The 23625-nt window shown below is 38.1% G+C and overlaps 1 protein-coding gene across 2 annotated transcripts in view; it reads left to right on the top strand.

The window, feature by feature from the left end:
• Nucleotides 1-301: 301 nt before the first annotated feature.
• The window catches only part of LOC139129722 (double-strand break repair protein MRE11-like), a 36241-nt gene continuing 12917 nt past the window's right edge, over nucleotides 302-23625 (top strand). For both annotated transcript variants that reach the window (XM_070695404.1, XM_070695402.1), the window contains exons 1-10: nucleotides 302-488; nucleotides 8691-8731; nucleotides 10688-10788; nucleotides 11419-11579; nucleotides 14192-14279; nucleotides 14763-14904; nucleotides 15407-15521; nucleotides 17209-17394; nucleotides 18586-18832; nucleotides 20025-20148. In XM_070695404.1, the coding sequence (XP_070551505.1) occupies nucleotides 472-488; nucleotides 8691-8731; nucleotides 10688-10788; nucleotides 11419-11579; nucleotides 14192-14279; nucleotides 14763-14904; nucleotides 15407-15521; nucleotides 17209-17394; nucleotides 18586-18832; nucleotides 20025-20148 (1222 nt within the window). In that variant the 5' untranslated portion in view covers nucleotides 302-471. The remainder of the gene's footprint in view (nucleotides 489-8690; nucleotides 8732-10687; nucleotides 10789-11418; nucleotides 11580-14191; nucleotides 14280-14762; nucleotides 14905-15406; nucleotides 15522-17208; nucleotides 17395-18585; nucleotides 18833-20024; nucleotides 20149-23625) is intronic.

Genomic DNA, 23625 nt, shown 5'->3' with positions numbered 1-23625 from the left:
CCCCAAAATTTTCGAAACCCCCCATCCCCCCCCCCTCCCCCACCAAGTTATTAACGCAGCCTTGGTACATGGTGGTTGGTATTTTGCTCTCCTTTGAAACTTGTGCCAAGAGTTTCAATTTATCTGGAGATAAAGTTGATGAAATTGCAAGAAAAAAGTAATCTTCAAAAAGGATGTGTACTTTACTCCCCCCCCCCCGAAAAAGACATAGGGTGTGCGTCTATGACGCACGGGGGATCATTGCTCTAAGTGTGACCTTTAACTCCTCTCCCACCAAATCCGTTAGAGGGAGTATGTCACTATGATCACGCATGCCCAAACAACTTTGGAGCGAAAACCGTAGTGTATGAAACGAGGCGAAGGTTTGTTTATGGAGCCTTACTTTCAAACGCTCTTGAATCACAGATGAACTCGCATGCATGGCAAACCAATAGTTTTGACGGATGATCTAATCAAGAAGCGAGACCAAACATGCCACCTTCAAAATCGTAAGTGAACGATAAAACGATACTGACACCGAGGAGGGCTCGCCATGGGGCATTGACCATTGCTTATGACAATTGTCTATGGATAGAGACTCGGGGAGGGTTCCCAGACACTTCGCACCAAAACCAGTTCGCACCTCTCCACCTCGTCCCATACCACTTCGCACAAAACCACCTCGTACCAAAACCATTTCGTCCCAAGAGTCACTTCGCCCCAAAACCACCTCGTCCCGTCCCAAAAATCACTTCGTCCCTTATACCATTTCATCCAATTACGATTCACTGCTACTCTACCGCTGGGCACCAACCTGTAGAGCTGCATAAATAATGCTCACGAATATTTTCCCCAATAAGTGTGATAGTCTACTCTACACAAGTGATCATCAATTTGGTTTTAAAGAAAGTCACTCGACTGATATGTGTGTATTTTTAGTAAAAGAAATAATTGATTTTTATAAGCGTCATAATACCCCTGTTTTCCTTTGTTTTCTTGATGCGACAAAAGCCTTCGATAAAGTGAACCATTGGACACTATTTCGCAAATTGATTGATAGAAATATTCCGAATTTTATAGTTCGTATGTTGGTTTATTTGTATAGGCATCAAGAATTTGCTGTAAGATGGGGTTCAGTTTTATCTAAACAGTTTAAAACATGTAATGGTGTGAGACAAGGAGGTATACTTTCTCCACGTCTTTTTTCAGTTTATGTTGATAAACTTAGTCAGTTACTTGTAAAGAAAAATATTGGCTGCTTCCTTGGTGGAAAGTGCATGAATCACCTGTTATATGCTGATGACATAGTACTGATTTGTCCAAGTGTAAAGGGTATCAACAACCTCTTGAATATTTGTACTCAATATGCACATGCACCATGATATCGTCTTTAATACTTTGAAATCTAAGTGTCTTGCCATTTTGCCTAATATGTTAAATATTTGTAAGATTCCGCATGTGTACTTGTATGACAAGGAGCTTTCTTTTGTAGATAAGCATTCTTATCTTGGTGTTATTTTCAACTGCAACGGCGATGATAATGATGATATTAAGCGTTAAATGAGGTTGTTTTATGCCAGAGCTAACATGTTAATTCGTGAGTTTTGGAACTGTTCGTACTCTGTCAAAACGAGACTTTTTATAACATATTGTACTTCTATGTATTACTCACATCCTTGGAGTAAGTTCACAAATCGGTGTATCAGTAATGTTCGCGTTGCTTATAACAACGGTTTTAGAATTTTGTTTGGTATTGACAGAAGATTAAGTATCTCGAACACTTTTGTTCAGAGCAACATTTTGACTTTTGAAAGTAAACAGCGCACTTTACGCTCGAAATTTTATATGAGGTTGATGAAATGTGAAAATTATCTTATTAGTGCTGCTATCAATACATATATTATGCGTGGTAGCCTATTCTGGAAAAGACTGTTTTCTGATTTCTTTTAAAGTTTTCTCTGTCTTATAATTAATTTCCATCATGAATTAGTTTTTTTTAATATTTTGTGTCCCATCTTTTTTCTGTACATTTTGGTGTATGAGCTGGCTCTCGAAATATCGAGCTGGCGGCCATATTTGAGAAACCGACGCGCTGTGGCTCTGTTGTGTTGCGTTGATATCTGAGTTTAGCGAACGAATTGAAAAACGATAGGTTAAGACCATGGAAACTACAAATGTCAACAAGGACTAATCATCTTAAGAGAACCAGGGATTGAGAACTGTCCCTTTATTTAAGTTATTCACGTAACACAAATTCACACATACCCGTACACAATACATATTCTTTCTACGTGGAATGAAAATCTAGTAAAACATTCGTTTTCTCCACTATTTGCATATTTACAATATATTTGTCGTTTTCTCTTCAAATCCATATTCCGTCGAAACTAGCATAAACGAGTTTCAAACCATTGATGGGAAAACATGGAAAAATCTATCTATGATACAAAGGTGACAAACTAATTCCTTCGTTTATCGAGCATAGATGTAAAAAGGAAAAGGATACAGGACAGCTCGATTAGTCCTTTCACACATGCATTGTTCTTTTCGTCTACATACGCTGGACTTTCCAGTTGTAGCACGGTTGCTGCGATCAGGAAACACCTTTAAAACTCACAAATTGTATACATCGAAATAGTAGCAAAATTCATATATAAACTTTCAAATTTGAGAAATTACTTGTGTTGAATGCCCTGACAGAACAAAAGGAAATCGAGGCATATCCGACCAAATTATGACTATTCTCTTGAAGTGATTCTTACATAGTCCCCTGGTTCTAAAAAACTCTCACTTACAAACGGGTCAGTCACAATCAGGGTGCGCTAGAGTGTGTCACTTAGGTCAAAATTTCAAGTTCATGATAACTGTCCAGTTAAATAATATGTTGAAAGGTTATGGTATGGGGCATATCTTCCTAAAATTTGGTGAAGCAAACGTCATTAGTATTACCACAGTGCACATTGTTTTATATGGTCGACGCAGTGTCACGGACGCTACAGAAATGTTGTACATGAAACACAAATGTCATAATAAAATTTTAAACAATGATTCAGATTTGTTAATGCTTTCTAATGTTATTACAATATAAAAGATGCATATTGGCATTAAACTAAGCTATACTTGGTATGATTTACTTAATTTTTCCATGAATAAACACAACCTCAAGTTTAGTGAGAAATACAACAATATTGGTCATATTTTTTAATAGGACTTTCAACTTCTCTATGTCCTTCCGCTGGTATGCTGTACTTAAAGTTTTATTGGCATGAATTAACCATGCTATAAGCAACAATATTAATACCATTCAGTGTAATCAAAATGAACTTCTTTCTAAAATATTTTCTGTTTAGTATGACATGTAATTTTGTCACGGACGCTACCAAAATCAAACTTGAAAGTTAGGTCAATTTGAAATATAAAAAGCAATTAACAATCTGGTTTTTTCTTTCTCTTTTCTCCAAAACCTTTCTCTATCAAACATTTAAATTGTGAAATTGTGTCAAAACATTGACAATTTCTTTAAATTGAACAAGAAAGCTATAGCAACCACTGCAAAAATCAGTTTGAGTAAAAAATCACTGCAGCTGAGCTTACTTCTGGGATCAACCCTCGAGTCGTTTTCTAACGACACTCCTCATGGTCTATAAAACGAGCATCTAAAACAAATCCTTCTTACAAAATTATAGCTCGTTATGTAACTGACCAACATGTGAAGGAGTAAGCAGTCCGTCTATATCGGAACGACAACCAAAAAGTCTGGTGAGTTAATTCAAACACACTTTGCCCATATCGCTCAAACAGTTAAAAGGTTTCACGATAGCGGTTTTAACAACGGGGAAACTGAATTTTTTTTAATTTGTCTCCATTTTATGCCACAACTTATCGTATAAAACCAAGATGCAATCTGTCATCGAATTGGTACTACAATCAACCAAACTGAAAAGATTGCTGAGCAATACAGAAAACATCATCTGGCAAAGAAAATCAAAAACTGAGAGAGCTGCCATATAAGTAATCAAAGTTGGCGGCATGAATTAAATAAACCAATACTCTCCTCAGACCAAACCGATTTCAAAGGCCGTTTACAGCAAATATTGTTAACGAAACCATGAAACCTGGAAATGGCTAAACACAGAGAAATAAGATTTATTTCTCGAAACGGCCTTTCACAACATGCAACATGCTTTATATTACAAAGTCCATGAAAAATTGACACAAAACCAAAACTTCAGTTAATCGATTTAAATGCCTAAAACAAGTAATCTTTGTCAGTTTAGTACAACATTTACTGTTAACATAACGAGCACTAGCAACGCTCAAAATATGCCCTATAACAAACTCCTTTATATGGGCGTCCAGAAACTCCTGTCGATGCTGGGTCATGTTAATTATAATATGACACCACACACCGGATCGCTCACTATAGAGTCAGTCAATAGTGGCTAACTCTCTCAATAATGAATCTGGCTTCTCCTCCTCGAGGACGAAGATGACTTCATCACACAACCAAGCGGAGGGGATACAAAACAAGAGAGCGACTGATAAAGGAACCCCATTTTTGGTTCCGAAACACCGTTAAGACGAATCACTCAATCAACAAACCGGTTTACCGGGGACCCAGATCACATGACTAGGGTCAAAGCACTATCGATTCACCGGTGTCTCGCCATGTATTCCACACAAAATAAATGATCCTTTTATTCACCATATCGTAATACTAAACAATCTTGGTAGAGCCGATGTGTGGAGTTGCCCTCATTTTCCTTTATATAAAATGTGGTGGTTATTTCACATTTAGATTGGCTTATAATCTGAAAAACAATGTTTGCATTTTATTGTAGCATCCGTGACATAATGAATTGAAATGGAATACACAATAATAAATGCATATACAGCACAGAATTCATTGTTCTTTTCACTAGAATTCTAATAACATATTCAATATAATTACTGCATTCTTAAAAAACACCAATCTAAGTGTTACAGTTGAGGCTCAACGTAACTCTTTGAGTGTTTTATTACTTTTTAAAAAATCAATTTTGTGCAAATTTACAATTTTATGCCTTGAAGACATTTTGTAACCCAACTCCATGTATTTACACACAATACACACTAGTATTTATATGTTTCAGTGGATTAATTGCTTTAAAATGTTTTAAATAGTTATTAATTATGACTATGTAGTAAACACCGTCACGGACGCTACACCGTCACGGATGCTACATTTCCATATTTTAGGAACTTTAATAGTCAACGCAAGGGACAGTAATTATATAATATGTTTATTTAAGGTAGGCACCTATTGACTCTTACGCCTGTGACATCAGATCTTTTATAACTCCTGTTGTCCTTAAGATATGAGTGTGTCACGGACGCTACAAGAAATTCCGACCACAACAATCTCCATTTTCATTTATTCACAAAACAATACAATATGCAATTTAATTTTAATTTTGGTGTATAAAATGCTGCATGGATGTTGAGGTTGGAATTAAATTCAATATTACAATATTTTATCCATTTTTCTACATATAAACTAAAGGTATATGTACTTATGGTCATAAAACACAAAAAAAATAACGATGTTACAGTTTGGTAAAAATACCACAGGTTCTGTTCCGATGCACATAATCACATGAAATAACTTGTGAAAGAAAGATTAGGTATTCTGCAATAACATATGTAAGCTAAAAATTCCACAATTTTAAAACTGTGTTCAAAAAACATTTGAAATTAAGTAAATTTTGAAGTGAAACAGCATAACGCTACTTTTTACAGTTTTTAAAGGCATTTTTGTGGATGTACAACCAAACCTGCACAATATATGCAATATTTCTGTATGTGACCAAGTTAGGTACAACTATTACTATTTTATTAGAAACAAATAAGCAATATAATATCAGTCTGAATAGCAGATATATGTCCATAACAAATGAAAATCATCTAGCGCACCCTGATTGTGACTGACCCGATAGTATCTGGCCGAGGAGTCTGGTTTCTTTTTCTTTATTAGGAGGTTAAAGGTGTGAACTCTAAAAAAATATTTGCCCTAAGTGCTGATTGCCTCGCCATTTATATTATCGTAATTTCAAGTTGGGCTCTATTTGCGGGAAGTCGATAATTTGTTTCCGTAGGATTGTGTGCATATACGTTCGTGCTTCATGCCGGGGTTCTTTTGTACATCCTTGTTTACCGTGAGAGCCAGTTATTGGTTTCTACCTCTATGCTTCAGAAACTTAGAATAGATCGATCAGTGACATGCGTCTGTGTTACCAGTAAATACTATAGGTGTTAATGATGTCACATTATCGGTTTGTCCATGGCTACTTTTTTATTGATTAATTGTGGTTAGTTGTGGTTTCTCTCATCAGAATACCGGTTTGACAAGTACAACCAATAGCTTATTCACATGGGACTGGGGTCTCATTAATAGTGTTACTCGTGAGTCCACTCGGCAGCCCGTCTTTTAATCACCGCCATCGGGTCGGTAGGTGCACTTTCGCCTCTCCCAAGAGATATACCTATTCAACTACATAATCGATTGGGTCATTTTGATTAATCGTATGTTGGAGAAATATCACGACGAACGAAATAAAAAAACGGGAACATTTAAGATAGGATCCGGAAGAGAACTCGAATCCTTTAGAAGAAACAGGACACTATAACTGTACACCAAAGAATCGTCTCTTTAGGGTGTCGGCAACAAAAGTTATCAATTCTTGTCGCATTCCTGGATAAGCCTTATTTTTCATAACTGTTTTATCTCCATTATTCATTACATCTTACCTAGAAGCCTGCCACGAGAACAAATGATATTATTATCGGCATGATGAAAGAAGAAGCGACTCTTTCAGTCTTTTACAGCTAGTTGGTTATTGTCCATGACAAACAGTATCGAGCGTATCAAATATGAACAGTAGATACAAAATAAGAGATTGCAAAAATTAGAGAAAGCAAGGGTCGATGAAAGCTCACAAGTGCATAAGATGCGTAAGTTTATAACGTCGGATATTCAGATTCCTGGTAGCCTTTTCGTGGTGTAGAACGATAAGAAGCTTGCAATCTCTACCGATTAACATCGACGAATTGTCTACGTTTACATTTCGTTTTGTATTCTGAGTAGCCGATATATTTCCAGTTCGAAATTATCGTCTTCTGACCTCGACAAATTGCGGGCATGTTTTTCAGCTTTGATATAATACACAAAGACAAAAATATAACCTCTGAATAATCGAAACTAGTTGTGGAGGGACTGTGCTAGTTTCTGTGTTCGTTCCCCGATTTAACTATCGTCGATCCCGGCATATTTTCCTCAAGCATGCACATTTATTTTTTATCTGTCATTACCCCATAAATATTATATTTTCAATAAGCCAGATGTCGACTAATTACGTTTTTATGAGCATGCATACTATAACTGCTAGGTTTCCTGATATCAGTGATTCAGAGAAGATGCCATCCGACTTCTTCATATTACATTTATTCTGTTATATTATTGTTCATCCGACATTTTTGGAAAAATATATTTTAAGTCTGTCATAGACCCATGTCACAAATTTCATGACCCGGTTATAGTATGCAGAATATCATTTTAGTTGTGTCATTTGTTTGTCACCTTCGCTTGCCAAGTCGTGCTGTTCGGGCAGCCGGACGCTTCTCGAAATCAGGAAGTGGGAGACTACTGCTAATGAGCCGTGCTGGCGACGATGTTTGTTTGTTCGTCTGTTCAGAGTCAGATGCCCCAGATAAAACACGCTGCCATGATCACATTCTAAGATGTCGGATTAAGCTTATTTCTGATCTTTATTTTATCTCGTTCGTTCTTATGTCATATAAATTAAGCATAAACGTTTTCAGCGTCAGTTCATGCGCGTGAATAGTGCGTAACGGAAATGCGAAGAATGACAATGAAAAGGTATATAAAGTCATTCAATTCAAAGTTATAGAGATACTAGAAGAGGCTTTCTGATCCTTGATACATGTTTATTGCCCAAGTTACGTTCTCATACAAATACAAAGCCAGTATAAGTTGTGCTCTGTCTGTGTCTACGGATGTCAGAAGGTTACCCACGCACGAAAGAACTCTGCGAAAATGAATCTTGACTGTTATTTAACGCAAAGCTATATAGACGTAACTGACTGATCACCACGGCTAACTTAGTACTTGGGAGAAGTGGTTTGGGGACGGGTGGTAAATTGGGGCGAAGTGTAGCCCTCCGTACAGGTCTGTGTGTTCCCGACGTTGGAGGCCGTATAACGCCGGAATCGGTATTTGGGGCGAAGTGGTTTTGGGACAAGGTGGTATTTGGGACGAAGTGGTTTTGGGACGAGGTGGTCTTTGGGGCGAAGTGTCATGGGACGAAGTGGTGCTTGGGACGAGGTGGTTTTGGTGCGAAGTGGTTTTGGTACGAGGTGGCGTGGGGCGAAGTGGTTTTGGTGCGAAGTGTCTGGACCCCTCGGGGAGCATAATAGCTACACTTAACTGTTTACAGTTGGAGTTATGTTTGCACTTGTAATTTTGAAAATTAAAAATGTCATACTGTTTCACATGTATTGAATTAGAAGGCAACACATACAGTACTGTTCGATCGATAGGTTCAAGCATAAACTTTAGGATCTATGATTGTAGCTCTATCTGTATTTTTTGTCATCCAGGTGACCATAGCACTAGCAGTGACACGGTAATCTTTTTTCACTTTTTAAAATTTCAGCGATGGTGATGACAATGAGGACACCTTCAAGTTTCTATTGGGTAAGTCTATCCCTCAATATTATGTTTATAAATAACAATGTGTTCATTTGATTCATTCATTTCAACCATTAATTCGCAAATTTGACTGCAGAATGTTATGTTTACGTTTGAATTCAAGTCTGGACCAGAATTCTCTTGTCAACAATTACATGCAGTCTTCACATGTACAGGCTGAGCTGAGAAGCTGAACACCACTTAGCCCTGTGTATGATGCTATGACAATGTGATCCTGGCGTTATATGGCCTCCCACCACAGCCCTGCTGGCTGCCAATGCCAATAGACAAAACTGGCGACCGCAGTCTCAATTTTGACCGCACACGAAAAAGTACTTTTCTACTTTTGGCCAAAATCAACTCAATTCCAATTTATGCCTTCCAGAATAACTCAACTGCTCACAGACTGCAGTGCTAAACAATTTGCGCCTGTGACGTCCCAAACAGTTAGTTTGTCAGTGGTGAACAGTAAAGGGCCCATCTCAGTGGCCAGCCATATCTTGCGTGGATGGTTCTAATGGTGTCATGAGCCACTGGGCCTTTGACCATGCATCGCTGGAAAACTAACAGTTTGGGGCATCACAAGAGCAAAATTATTTTGCAGTCTGTGAAGGGTTGAGTAATTCTTGTAGGTATAGATCAGAATCGACTTGATTTCGGCTGAAAGTAGAAAAGTTGTTTAATGTTGACGGCGGTCGCTGGTTTTGTCTATGGCAGTCAGTAGGACTGTGATTGGAGTCCATATAACGCCACAGGAATACACAGCATCATACGCATGCAGGGCTAAATGCTGCATATCTCAACATGCTAGATGGTAGAAGACCGACAAACAGTAACTAACATTTAATCAAAAATGGCGAATAGCTGCTCTCCTTTCAACTTCAAGTGCACCACGTGCACTGAAATTGAGAATGCTCTCTTTCACCACCAATTTTACTGTTTAAAACAGATCTCTCAACTAGGACGGCAGGTTTATGTCACACAACAAATAACTATACAGTTCTGCGTGCCTTTTTCATCCACCCATCTTGTCATTTGCATTTGTAATTTGACCCCTTTTTGTGTGATTATCATATTTCCTTTTTTCTTCTTTTTCTTTTTACACCTGTGTCCACAATATTGCAGCATCTGGGAGGTTTTTGGCCAATGACTTCGCTGAAACTCATCGTCCATAATTAAATTATGTCTAAACTGCCAATCAGGTAGAAAATAGCCCATAGTCTCTGATTCCTTAATTTGCTGGAAATAATGACAATCAAATTAATGACCATCAAATTATCAGATAAATTGTCCAAGTGCCTGCACATAGACTTGATTCTAGTCAGTGAACTTTTAAAAAATAGAATCATTTGTAATAGTTTCTCTTGTGTCTCTCCTATTTCATACAAACTTATTTGGAATTAGGCAGCCCAGGCCAGGTTTTCCTTGTGATTGAATGCATTACCTTTGAGTCTGCACAGTAGTGAGTTAGTTTCTGCCGGATTTGTGTGTGATTCCAAGAGAAACTTGCCTGTATAGCCTTCATCCTACTCACGTTTCATATGCAAACAGAACACAAATCATCGCGTTCACCCCACTCAAACATTCACAAATCACAGACTTGAACAATTGTAATCTGCACATTGCGTGCTGAGACATTCATTTTCCACATCTGATGAAGGAGGCTGCAAGTCTTCTACTAGTTCTCGGGCTCATGCTACATTACTACCAAGTAGATTTCACTGACATATTACTCCCTTAGTTTCTCATCCACAGAAGAAATCTGTCACACCAATATAAGATGTACCATAGCTGTGCTGGAGCCCACTCAACATGGCTAAATTTAATTAAGGAGTTAGGGGGCACACAACTTTCATCAGTCCAAATCTCTGTCACATCAGACATATACATCTTCCACTACAACCACAAGCACCAGACAAAAATTGACCCACACACATAATTTGATGAATATTTCCCTGCCAGCTTCAGACTGTCACTTAGGATATGCCGAGAAAGATGCCATCAGAGGAAGAGATTCCTTGGTCACCTTCGAAGAAGTCTTACAGATTGCACAACAAAACAAGGTATACATATTATATCAGTAATGAGGCAGAAAGCAAACATTCAAAGTGGTTCAAGTATCTGCCCTGCCATTGTTTGAGGGTCATTTTATGTTGCAATATTCCAGGACAGGATCTTTAACAACACTAGTTTTTACTCAGGAAGTCGTTTTCTCTCGTCAGGCCTGTCAAACATGCCGGGAGAGAAGGCAATAAGACATCCATTAATTCTGTCGGGAACCATCAATTTTTGGGCACATAGGATGTGTTATTTCACACTAGTGAATACGTTCTGGAAAGTGAGCGAGGTGTGTGTGGTTTGTGTCCTGTTGTTTTGACTGTGGAGGTGTTTCAACCCCAGTGTACTGCATGTTTAGACTAATGCAAACCACCTTCTGTGTCACCCAGGCGATACTTTAACTTCCACAAAACTGATTTCTTTGCCATTGACTGATATTACCACCTCATGGATAATTATACCAGACAGTCTTGTCAGTTTCTTACAGTATGTCTAGTTTCCAACATTGCCATGGTTCAGTGTCAATGAAGTCTTCCATGAATGCATCCATATCCCCATCTGACTTTTTACAGAGGAAAATCTACCCCCATTTGCCAACAACCATCCAAGTTTCACACCTCTGATTTCATAAACAGGTTGATTTTATTCTTCTTGCTGGGGATCTGTTCCATGAAAACAAGCCATCGAGAGACACCCTGTATGGCTGCATGGCGTTACTGAGACAGTACTGCATGGGGGAAAGCCCGATACAGGTGGAATTCCTCAGTGATCAAGCCATCAACTTCAGTGCATCAAAGTAAGTTTAGTAGTCTATCATTCCGTGTAGACCGGCATCTGCAATTCCTGTGGAGATTTCACTGGGGATGGGGTGTCATGCTGTGTAGCCAATCAGAGGTACAGGTACCTGAGATAACGTGAATATTTGTGAGCATATTGCACATTGCACGAACATCATTCTGGTGTTCTTCCCCAGGAAAATTTCATAAGCTAATTTGCAAAAATTTACATACCAATAGTTTCGCATAATAATCCAGGTCAAAGTTGAGACAGCTGAATCATATTCAATGTTCATAATGAATACATAAGCAATATCACATTTCATATCGCTTTGAGATTATTTGTGTAGCCTGTCACAGTCTACAAAGGAAAGGCACGTTGTAAGAAAGTAAATAAATAAGTTTGGAATTTATTCAAAAAATTCAGAAGTTAAAGCAGACATCTAAACATTGATAAGATCATGATTTGCATCCTGTCTGTCAGTGTGTTCGTTGAGGCTGGTATCCTTATAACTTTAAAACAGGGGTTCCCCATGTCATGTTATGGGGATCACCTTATCAACACAATTACATCACAGATTGTACAGGTTTTTCCACATCTTTATTCAAACCTTTTGAAAATACACTCTCTGTGATGTGTTCACCTCACACACTTTTAAAATTTCACCCCCCATTTAGCTGTATAGAGGTCCTAACAGGGCATAAAAACTGTGAAATTTGATCAAACCATGTGATGAAAGGGTTAGGATGATATTGGACAATTATATCATACCAGTATCAGGGCATGAGATTTAAAAAGCGCTGGTGAGCTGAAAATCACTCTCCTAAAATTATCTGCGGGAGTGTTACGAGAGTGATAAAACTACTCCCCTGAAATGCATAGGGAGAGTGAAGCAAATAAAAAGAATTATGAAATCGTTAATTGTGTCTTGTGCATTCTAATTGAGAATATCTATTTTTACTTTTTTTTCTTATTTTTTGTTTTTGTATATTGTTTTGTTATAGGAACATAATGTAAGTATTATTATAGTTAGAACCAGTATCGGCAATACAGTCCTGATCACTCCAGACAAGTCACAAAATACAGACAACTTGCTGTGCTATGATATACCGGTAACACTATCGATATAGCACTCTGTAATTAACATTATTTATAACCACCTCTTAGCTAATTACAATCTACGATGATCATTTTCTGTTGACAAAATAATTTTCATCGCTTCAGAAGTTTTACATACTTCACAATTTTCTCTTGTTGCACTCCTCTCAGAACGTCTACTTTTGAAGTTCGATATCGCGATGCTCTTTTGTTTGCAAGGCTGGTTTTCGCCCGAGTGCTCATGGGTTGAATGAGATTAACAATGGCCGCGCGGATACGAACGCTCCCAATTCCCTCCCATAGAGAGAGAAAACTAGGCTTTGGCTAAGTTTATAAGCGCGGCTGAGCACATCGTGTACCTAGGCGAGGTGGGTGTGCTCGAAAACGAAGATCAGTGCAAGTTTTGGATTTAAAATCGGCTGTTTTCGGCGGGAGAAACTGCGCGCCGTATTTCCGAGGAGGTTTTCATAGTACGCATAATATGAGAGCGGCGATCGTGCATCAACGTCTTCAAATATTTCTCCAAACTGTATATTCAATTCTTGTCGAAATCTCTGTGCTCCTAATTCATCGAGAATACGGTTCTTGCTGATTATGAAGTCAGCTAAACGCTTTTCAAGAAAATAAGTACGAACAAATGAGGGAGGATCGCAAAATTCGTGTTGAATGAATTGCCTGTAATGATCTATGGGAGCGCCCGCTCCGGACAGATGCCAGGCTTACGTTCAATATAGTCCTGGTTGCGTACTCTGTACAGACATCGCATATACAGCAACACAATTTGATGAGTTTTACTAGCCACGGCCACGGCTAATCCCCTGTAGGGACCGTGTATAGCAAAGCTTAGAAATAGAAGACACGGTATTGGCACACGTACGCATGGCCTTTGTTTCTCTTGTTCATATGTTCGCTACAATTTAATTAATTTTTACAAAAAAGAAGCTGAAAGTCTGCAGGCTGTAGCCTGTCATTCCGATGATGAACACGTGCTCAGACGCCAGTTTTTTTGCAGTGCATTCATTCTGTGAACATGTCGCAGTCCTGTCCAAGTTGCCACGCGAGCGGAAAATTGTTCGCGTGGATTTTGACTTGCGCGAGTGCTAGGCGAGCGGAGCGATCGCTCGCCTCAAATCTCATGCCCTGCAGTATATTGATGGCGCAAATACAGCGATCTGATTGGTCGAGACGCGAAAAGAACTGTGCTATATTGGCGATATACCATGGCTGGCACACGCACGAGCTCTCAGCTTGAGCAAAAAAATTTGTTTTTCACTTCTACGCCAGAATTTCAATCTACTGTTATGATGTAATAGCAATAAATCTCACCCAGTGACGGTATACCACTCGATTTTGACCAGTTCACTCCATATATGCACTCACTATTGCTTGTGTGTATATGTCGTGAACTGGTCAAAATCTTTTGCTATACCATCGCTGGGTGTGCTTTATTGCTTAAGTACATACTATTGTCTTCCATCTCCATACATCCATGAATGATCTCTTCACCTCCGCATGATTTTACGACAATTTCAGATTTCCAGTCGTCAACTACGAGGATCCTAACTACAATGTTGCGATACCACTTTACTCAATCCATGGTAACCATGATGACCCGTCAGGGGTAAGTGAAAAATGAGTAAACGGTTACATTAATTGGCAGATTTGGTTGTCAGGTGTTTCAGCATGTTTCAATAAGTCCAACAAAACAAACTTCTTTTCATATCCAACAGAATTCATGAAAAAAGCTCAAAAAAGAGGTACTTTGTCCTGTAAGTTGGTACGGTTAAATGGGATGTAATTTTCAATATTTTTGCTCATAATGAGTGGAAAATATAATCTGCTGCATTGAAATCTAAGTGAAAATGCTGAGCAACAATGTATTTTGTGGGATCTACTGCTACAAGAGTCCAGTGAAATAGTTGTGTGAAAATCAAAATAATGAAATGAAATCACCATTAAAATTAATGATTTCACAATACACACACACACACACACACACACAGGCACACACATACACAAACATACAGACAGATAGACACCTTGAAAATCACGCACAAAGCCACACAACACAGAATAAAACAGCCTGCATATTTCATTCCCGCAGCCAACAAATCTATGTGCCTTGGATCTGCTGAGCGTGACGGGTCTTGTCAATCACTTCGGGAAAGTTACGTCACTGGAGAAAATAGAAATCACACCTCTCCTGATGCAGAAAGGAAGAACAAAATTAGCGATGTACGGACTTGGTGAGTGTAACAAGATTTCCTGTAACTGTGAAAGTTGCTATCATTTTATAACTTGATACAGAAAGCATTCACTAAGCACATTTTAGATTATTATGCAGTCAACATTTCTACAACAAGGCAGTGTAAAGAATCAGGTAAGACGGGCATCAAAACATGAAGTTTTTTGATGGAAATCAACCATTGGTAACAGCCAAGTCCACCCTCTCACCACTATGGTTTGATCCAATCCCATTGTTTTTGACAGCTAAGCTGGACCTCTAGACAAATGAAACGGTGGGTAAGGGGCACAAAGCCACCTTTCCATTGTGGCAGCATTTTCCATGCTGCTTTTATCACCTTATATATATATATATATATATATATATATATATATATATATATATATATATATATATATATATATATATATATATATATATATATATATATATATATATATATATATATACCGGTATATATATAAAACAGTAGACTTACCATTTTCACTGTGTATATTTTACAGGGTCTGTACGAGACGAGAGGCTGCATCGATTGTTCTGTCACAAAAATGTTCACATGTTGAGGCCCAAAGAAGACAGAGATGGCTGGTTCAACATTTTGTGCCTTCACCAGAACAGGTAAGACTGCCAGCCTGTTAAATGACTCTTCTACGCTCAGACTTTTTTTCACGGCGTGATCATGGCTTAAATTTAATTAAAGTTACCTTGAATTTCAAATCGAGCCAAAATTTTCAACCGTTTTTGATGGCCATCGGAAGATGATTAACCTGTTCACCCCCAATTCCCTATAAACGGGTCCACAATCACCATTGATGACAGTGGGTTTGGACCAAACCATTGTGGTGAAGGGGTTAAAAGTCTGCCTGCTTGTCTTGGTTTGTAATGCGAATCTTAGTGGATTTTAAAAGAATATCAGTTGAACCTCTATTTCAGCAACTGGGAATTCTCAATGTCCATAAGCAATGTGAATTTAATACTTGTACTTTATCTTTGACCTTAAAAATAGTCATTTCTCACATTCAGTATATCGTTACCTCAATCCAGTGCCTCATAGTTACTCAACACGTCTTAAAACTGGTGAAAACTTCTATATTCCTGAAGTTAATCTTACTTTTGAGCCAACACAATTTGAAATATGCTGCAACTATGCTATGGAACAAACTTCCAGATTCTATAAAAAAGTTAAGTGAAAGAAAGCATTTCAAACGTCATTTAAAAGACTGGCTACTTGCCTGTTGATACTATTTTCCCCAAAAGTCATGGGGTTTTCTGATCTGTCTCATATCATTTGTTTCCCGTAATATATTTTTTGATCTGTACCTGATATGAAATATAGTTTGCAAATATTGCTATAGGTTTTTCTGTCCATATCCGCAGATGTACACCTTATGTTATCTATATAGTATAAACATTAGGGGCCACAACTCGACTAGTTCAGAAGAACTATATTGTGGTCCCCGCCAGGAATACCTGCTAAATTAATTTATAGAACATAAATTTAGCAATTGTACCAATTTCTCTATCTTTATTTTTCCATGTGTCTTTTGAGTGAATGTAAGTTTATATTTCTAGCGAAATAAACTGAAACTGAAACTGAAACCTCATTACCTAAAACTTACCGAAATTTGAAATCTTAAATGGCCACCATACCTGTATTATGTCTACAGGGAAAATTGATATTTTTGGTTTTCAAAAAAAGTGGAAGGTATCATGTAAAGGATGTAATTATGTCAAGTTTATTCAGTCAATCAAACAGCATGCTTGTGTCAAGTATGGTAGTTAGGTTATAGCTTTAGCAAGATTTGAAATGTTTTCTGATTTGTGTCTTCATGGAAACATAAAACTTAATATGCCAATGTGTGAATGTTTAATGAATGTTATAACTTGGTTTGCAATTTATTTTGGCTTAATAAGAACAATTTCTCTCAAATTTGCAGGTTCGAAATATTTGTTTCAAAATGTCAGCCTGCACAAAGTCCAGTATCCCTATAAGTGAAGTGTGCGGTAAAGAAATGTGCATGACATTGTATCGTGTATTATCTCCCCCTTAGATATATTTAATTTATACCTTGTATGCCGGGTGTTGTTGGAATTCTAAAAAAGAATTCTGGTCAATTTCCCTTGCTTTGATGTCCTTTCACATCCAATGTTTTCCGTACTGTACCGTATATCAAGTTCATTCTGACGCACAGCACTTACCATGTACACATGTTCTCACATCCAACATTTACCTCGTACCTACACATATGTCACATCAGCATTAAACATGATAATTCATTATTGATGTTTATTCATTCCTTCGCAGGTCCAAACATGGCCAGACCAACTACATTCCAGAGCAATTCCTGGATGATTTCCTCGACTTGATTGTCTGGGGCCACGAGCACGAGTGTAAAATAGATCCGGAATGGAACGGGCAGCAGAACTTCTTTGTGAGTCAGCCAGGCAGTACTATAGCCACGTCTCTCAGTGAAGGCGAATCCAAGCAAAAGTAAGAAAGGACACCCCTTTGTTCACTTCCCAGTGGAATGAACCATGCAACGAATAATGGGGAATATTATTATTGTTATGATTATTGATGGTTATGTATTTTATCTAATAAAGATTACAGACAGTGTAACCAGACAGAGTTGGGAGTTTTCCGGATTAAATTAACATCGGATAGCATTCTTGTGTCCATGGTATTCCAAATATTTAACCACTGAAGATTTTCCTGCTTCAAAGTGAATGAAAACTGTTGACCAGTGCCGATTTCATAGCATTTGTTCCAGTTCATATCCCTCTGAGTGCTAAAGTCAATTTTTGTCGCCTTCATAAAATGTTCTTTCAGTTTTTTTTTTGCCAAAATTTTGGTAGAAAATTGTAGCTTGTAAAATGTGGTGTCCATTTGGTCCTAAATTATCAAAAAAATTACATAAAAATTCATAAAAATTGGTAAAATGTTGCACTAGTGTTTTGGCGGGAAAAATCACAGCACTCACAGGGTTTGAATGAAAAATTGTAATGAAGCGGAAAAAGAAGACAGACAAATATTGTAACATGATTGTTTGAAATTCAACTGAATTCACAACATCCTAATATTCTCAATGAATGGTAAAATGGATTAGTTTCTATCTGAAATAATCTTCAATAATAATATTCCCCATCATCATCTCAACAAAACTTTCTATTTTGATACAGTGAGATTAAAAAGAAATCATCAATGGAAATTTAATCACTGTTCTTATCAGTGCTTTCATGCAATAACATGAAAAATGTCTTGAAAAAAACCAAGGTGGTTTATTGCTGTTATATCTAAACAGTGTATTGAAATTCTCTCATGAAATATGAATAAAACATTGTGACCCCAACTGAGATCTCCCACATGCGTTCCACCCATGCTATATAGCAAATATAGCATGGATACTTTCACTTGTTAACCAATTAGATGGCTGTATTTGTGCAATCGATAGACCGGTATGATTGTTTGAGTTTGCCTCCAACTTATCAGTCTAGACATTGTCAAATATGAATGTTCATCATCCTGAATTTTGGTCCATCCATTTTGAAGTCAACACTATGTGACATGTTAACTTTTTGGCAACCTTCAGAATGGCTCAGCCTTTAAAGAATGTTCTTCTATGTATATTAGTTTTATTCAAGCAGTATTTTTGTACATATCGTTTTCGATCTCCATTTGCAGACATGTGGCGCTGATCAGAGTGCGAGAAAGGAACGTAAAATGCAGTAAGATTCCTCTGAAGACAGTGCGGCAGTTCTACATGGAGGACGTCGTTCTCAGCGACACCAGCTTGAATCCCGAGGACCACAACATTGCGCAGAAAGTTGAGGAGTTCTGCACGGCCAAAGTGGAGGCTCTGTTGGAAAGGGCAGAAGACGAACACACAGGGAATGCCAGACAACCAAAACAGCCATTGATAAGGTTACGGGTGAGCAATGAGCCAATGTTTGTGGGTCAGGAAATGGTCACCATGTAGAGCGCCCTCACTGTTGACATTTGAATCACCTGATTACACTCTGAAATGTCATGCACCTTTGTTGCTATATAGTGATCTGCTGCTCACATGTCAAATATTATGCCTTCAAGGACAATATGAGATGTTGTTTCATGAATGCTGGTCATGTTAGCCATCAGTGAACAATGAAAAAAATGCCCTACAGAATGTAATACATTGAACACTGAGTATTTAGTAAAGAGTAAGTGAAGTCTTTGTTTTGCGTTCACTCAAAATTCCCAAAGTTAGGTGGATACAGGTCTTTCAGGTTGACCATTTACACTTGCATATTCTTCACACACATTTTCTTCTAAAATACACTCAGAATGTGTTTATCAAGAGAGCAGTGATAAATTATGTCATAGTACCTGGAATCAAAGGAACTTTACCGATTATCATGTGTTTAGTATTCAGAGATCAGGTTTCATGCACATAACAGGTTACAGAACCATTGACTCTATTTTGTTTACAGCATGTGCAAGTGGAAAATATTCACTTTTCTAAGACCAAGCTTTGATGGCCACTGCATGTCATTCCTTTCTTTTGCTCCAGACGATATCCATACACACAAACACACACACACCCACATACACTTTTTTTCATCAGTTATCAGTTTCAATGCACACACACACATACACACATATTGTCATTAGTAACCAGTTTCACTGCACACACACACACATATTGTCATCAGTAACTAGTTTCACTGTGTGCGCACACACATATTGTCATCAGTAACTACCGGTAGTTTCGCTGCTTACACACACATACACATATTGTCATCAGTAACCAGTTTCAATGCACACACACACACACACACACACACACACACACACATATTGTCACCAGTAACCAGTGTCAAACTCACCCACTGTTTTCAAACCTTTGACGCTTGCATTTCCATCGTCAGTCCATTGCTGCATTTGCAAGACTGCTACTTCTAATGGATTTTTGTCCCTCAAGAGTTAGTTAGGAGCAATCTGTGTATTGGTTTTGCAGTCTTAGAAACAGACAGCAGAATTAACAGCAAGGTTCATATTTTCAGTCAGTTTTCAGTCACCTCTTTTTTCAATTAGAGTGACTTTTGCTACGTGGTTGTTCTCAAGTTTTAAGTCTTTTTTCTCAGGTTGACTACAGCGGAGGTTTTGAACTCTTCAACACCAACAGGTTTGGACAGAAGTTTGTTGACAGACTTGCCAACCCAAAAGACATCATCATGTTCCAAAAGAAGAAAATAATTGATAAGAAAGGTTGGTCTTACCCCGTCAATACTTTGCTATGGTTTCACCCATTTGTTCATGATGGTTCATTTTTGCCATGTCCACAGAGAATAGGGGTGGACAGGGAAAAAGCAGCTGATGTGACCCCTGCAGCATACCGCAAAAAACAGGATGGCTGGACAGTCTCATATACATTAAGTTTACTTTTTTGTATGTCGCACACAAGTTTTGTAGATAACATTGTACCGGTAGATAAGAAGAACTAACTCATTTGAGTGTCCGGATAGAACACACAAGGAAAGTGCTTAATTACTTATTGAGTTGATCGTAGAGACCGAAGTTAATTAGGACAGCACTCTGGCTGAACAAACCATAATACAACGTATAGGTACTGATGCCGATCTGTTTTTATAGACACACAAGGATAAACAGTGGAGTGGAGTGTCACATGATAAGTATTTTGGCACCTCAGTTGTGTGATCTATCCAAACACTCAAATGAGTGGGTTCTTTTATCCACAATGTTATCTACAGAACATGTGTGTGACGTACAAAAAAGTAAACGTAATGTGTATGAGACTGTCCAGCCATCGTGTTTTGTGCTACATGTGAGCTATTTTACAATTTGACTGTTGTGGTTTGGCCCAAACCCATTGTTATCAAAGCTGAATGTGGACCTGTTTACTGGGCATTAGGGGTTCTACGGCCAATGTACTTGATCAAGCCAATACAATGTCTTGTATACGGTACATACCAGTACATTGTGTGCATGGAACCCACCATGTGTAGTCCAACACTAGCCGCAGCAAGTGTCATAAAAGTGGTGCTGTCACATGAGACTAGTGTGTGATGTTTACATGGTGTCATTTATTTGAAACTCCACTCTTGTAACACGGTGTGTCTTGCCTCAGTCTCAACTGTACTACCTCTCCCACCCCAATAGGTGTAATTACTCTGTTGAGACTGCATCTCTAGTATGAAAGTTCCTGTTTTTGATGATAGATAAACTCATTGAAGGTTCTGTGCACACACTGTATGTATATCAGACACTGTATCGGCAAGGTCAAGTGAAACCAGCAGTAATACTTTGCCATGGTTTTTCCTCTATCCCTGTCAAGACTTCGATGTGGGTTCACCCAATTGTTCACAATAATTGATTGGCAAGTTTACAGAGCATACAGGTGGACAGGGGTAGAGCAGTTGATGTGATCTCCACATCAAGTATAAGCTAACCCTTTCACTTCAATGGTTCGGCCCAAACCTATTGTTATCAAAGGTGAATGTGTGCCTGTACACTTGGAATTAGGGGTGAACAAGTTAAGTTTCAATCTTGTTAACACGACCTTCCAGCAAATAGTGCAACATTATATTTATTAACTCATGAATATCTGAAAAAGTATTTGATACAGTTAGTGAGAATTCATCATCAGTATTCATGACAACAATGTAGTGTTCAGGCTTGCAAAATTTTGAATAAAACTTTCTTGATTAAAGGGTAGAAACCTCTTCGTGAAAATTTGCATGATTGTGAATATTGTCTAATGGAAATGTGATAAAGCATTCATAAATCTGAGGCACCTGTTTGCTCTTATCATGGCGCTTATTACACTAGCCTGTCAATTTAAACAGTATTCATAATGGTACATCAACTTTTTAAAGCATGTAACTCATTTGGCATGTCTGCTAGAAATCAGTGCTTTCTAGGGGTGCCTTTTATGATACATAAATGTAACATACCCACTAAGATAGCGTTTAAAGGGACAAAGTCGGCCATTTTTCATGAATTTTGTTTGATACGAGACACTATTTATATTGTTTGACATGTTGAAAGATAATGAATGGGTGACCATGCATATATTCGACCCTGGTTTTAGACAAATTAATGGTCATGACCATTTATTCATTCTCGCGATGGTTTCATTTAATTTGTCTAAAACCTGGGTCGAATATATGCATGGTCACCCATTCATTCAGTATCATTCAACATGTCAAACAATATAAGTAGTATCTCGTATAAAACAAAATTCATGAAAAATGGCCGAGTTTGGCCCTTTTTGGACACCGTGGTGCGAAGCACCAAAGGTGTCCTATGTCGCCACAATGTCTGTGTGTGTGTCCGTCTGTCCGTCCGTCCGTCCGTCCGTCCGTCCGTCCGTCCGTCCGTAGACAGATTTTGTTCCACTCATAACTTAAGAACCCTTAGGTCCAATGTCATGCAATTTGGTATTTGGTATTATCATGATGAGACTTAGATCTGATTAGATTTTGGTGGGTGTGGCTTATTAATTAATTTCTCATTTGCATATTTTATGACTTTTTTCGTTCACGCAGATATCTCAGAGACGCCTGGAGCGATTTCGTTCAAACTTAGTAAAAGGATAGTACTCTACCTCATACAGATGCATGTTGATTTGTTTCACAATGCGATCAAATTTGGCCGTGGTAGAGGACTTTTTAGTTTTCACCTCCATAGACTCCCATGTACTCCGGTATAAGGCAGACCATAGACTCCCATGTATAAGGCAGACCATAGACTCCCATGTATAAGGCAGACCATAGACTCCCATGTATAAGGCAGACCATAGACTCCCATGTATAAGGCAGTCCATAGACTCCCATGTATAAGGCAGTCCATAGACTCCCATGTATAAGGCAGTCCATAGACTCCCATGTATAAGGCCAAGAAAAATAAAAATTTAGTTTCTCATCGTATTCATATTGCAAAAAGGATGCAGTGACAGTTTTTAGTCCCCACAGATAAAGTCCAGGGGGCTCATAGATTGGGTCATGTCAGTCCGTTAGTCCATCCATGTGAGTCCATCCGTTCAAGCAGATATCTCAGATGCTTTGACAAAATGTCACGTGACCTTTGACCTCAAATATACATATTTGTCCATAACTCGGTAACCACAAGTGCTAAACCTTTCATATATGGTATGATGGGACACCCTATGATGCCACATATTGTACCTCATTAATTATGTGCATATCTAATTTTGAGCAAGCCAATGGAGCTAGAGGTCTGATTTTTGGTATATATGGATAACTTAGCAATACAGTTTTTTTGACAAAATGTCATGTGACCTTGGTGACCTTTGACCTCAAATATACATATTTGTCCATAACTCAGTAATCACTAATGCTACACCCTTCATATTTGGTATGATGGGACACCTTATGACGCCACATATTGTTCCTCATTAATTATGCACATATCTAATTTTGAGCGAGCCAATAGAGCTAGAGGTCTGATTTTTGGTATATAGGGATAACTTAGCAATACAATTTTTTTGACAAAATGTCACGTGACCTCGGTGACCTTTGACCTCAAATATACATATTTGTCCATAACTCAGTAACCACAAGTGCTACACTCTTCATATTTGGTATGATGGGACACCTTATGACGCCACATATTGTACCTCATTAATTATGCACATATCTAATTTTGAGCGAGCCAATAGAGCTAGAGGTCTGATTTTTGGTATATAGGGATAACTTAGCAATA

The sequence above is a fragment of the Ptychodera flava genome, chromosome 3 (genome assembly GCF_041260155.1).
Source record: "Ptychodera flava strain L36383 chromosome 3, AS_Pfla_20210202, whole genome shotgun sequence".
Classification (NCBI taxonomy): domain Eukaryota; kingdom Metazoa; phylum Hemichordata; class Enteropneusta; family Ptychoderidae; genus Ptychodera; species Ptychodera flava.
Note: the sequence above shows the minus strand (reverse complement) of the source record. Positions and strands in the feature narration are given on the sequence as shown.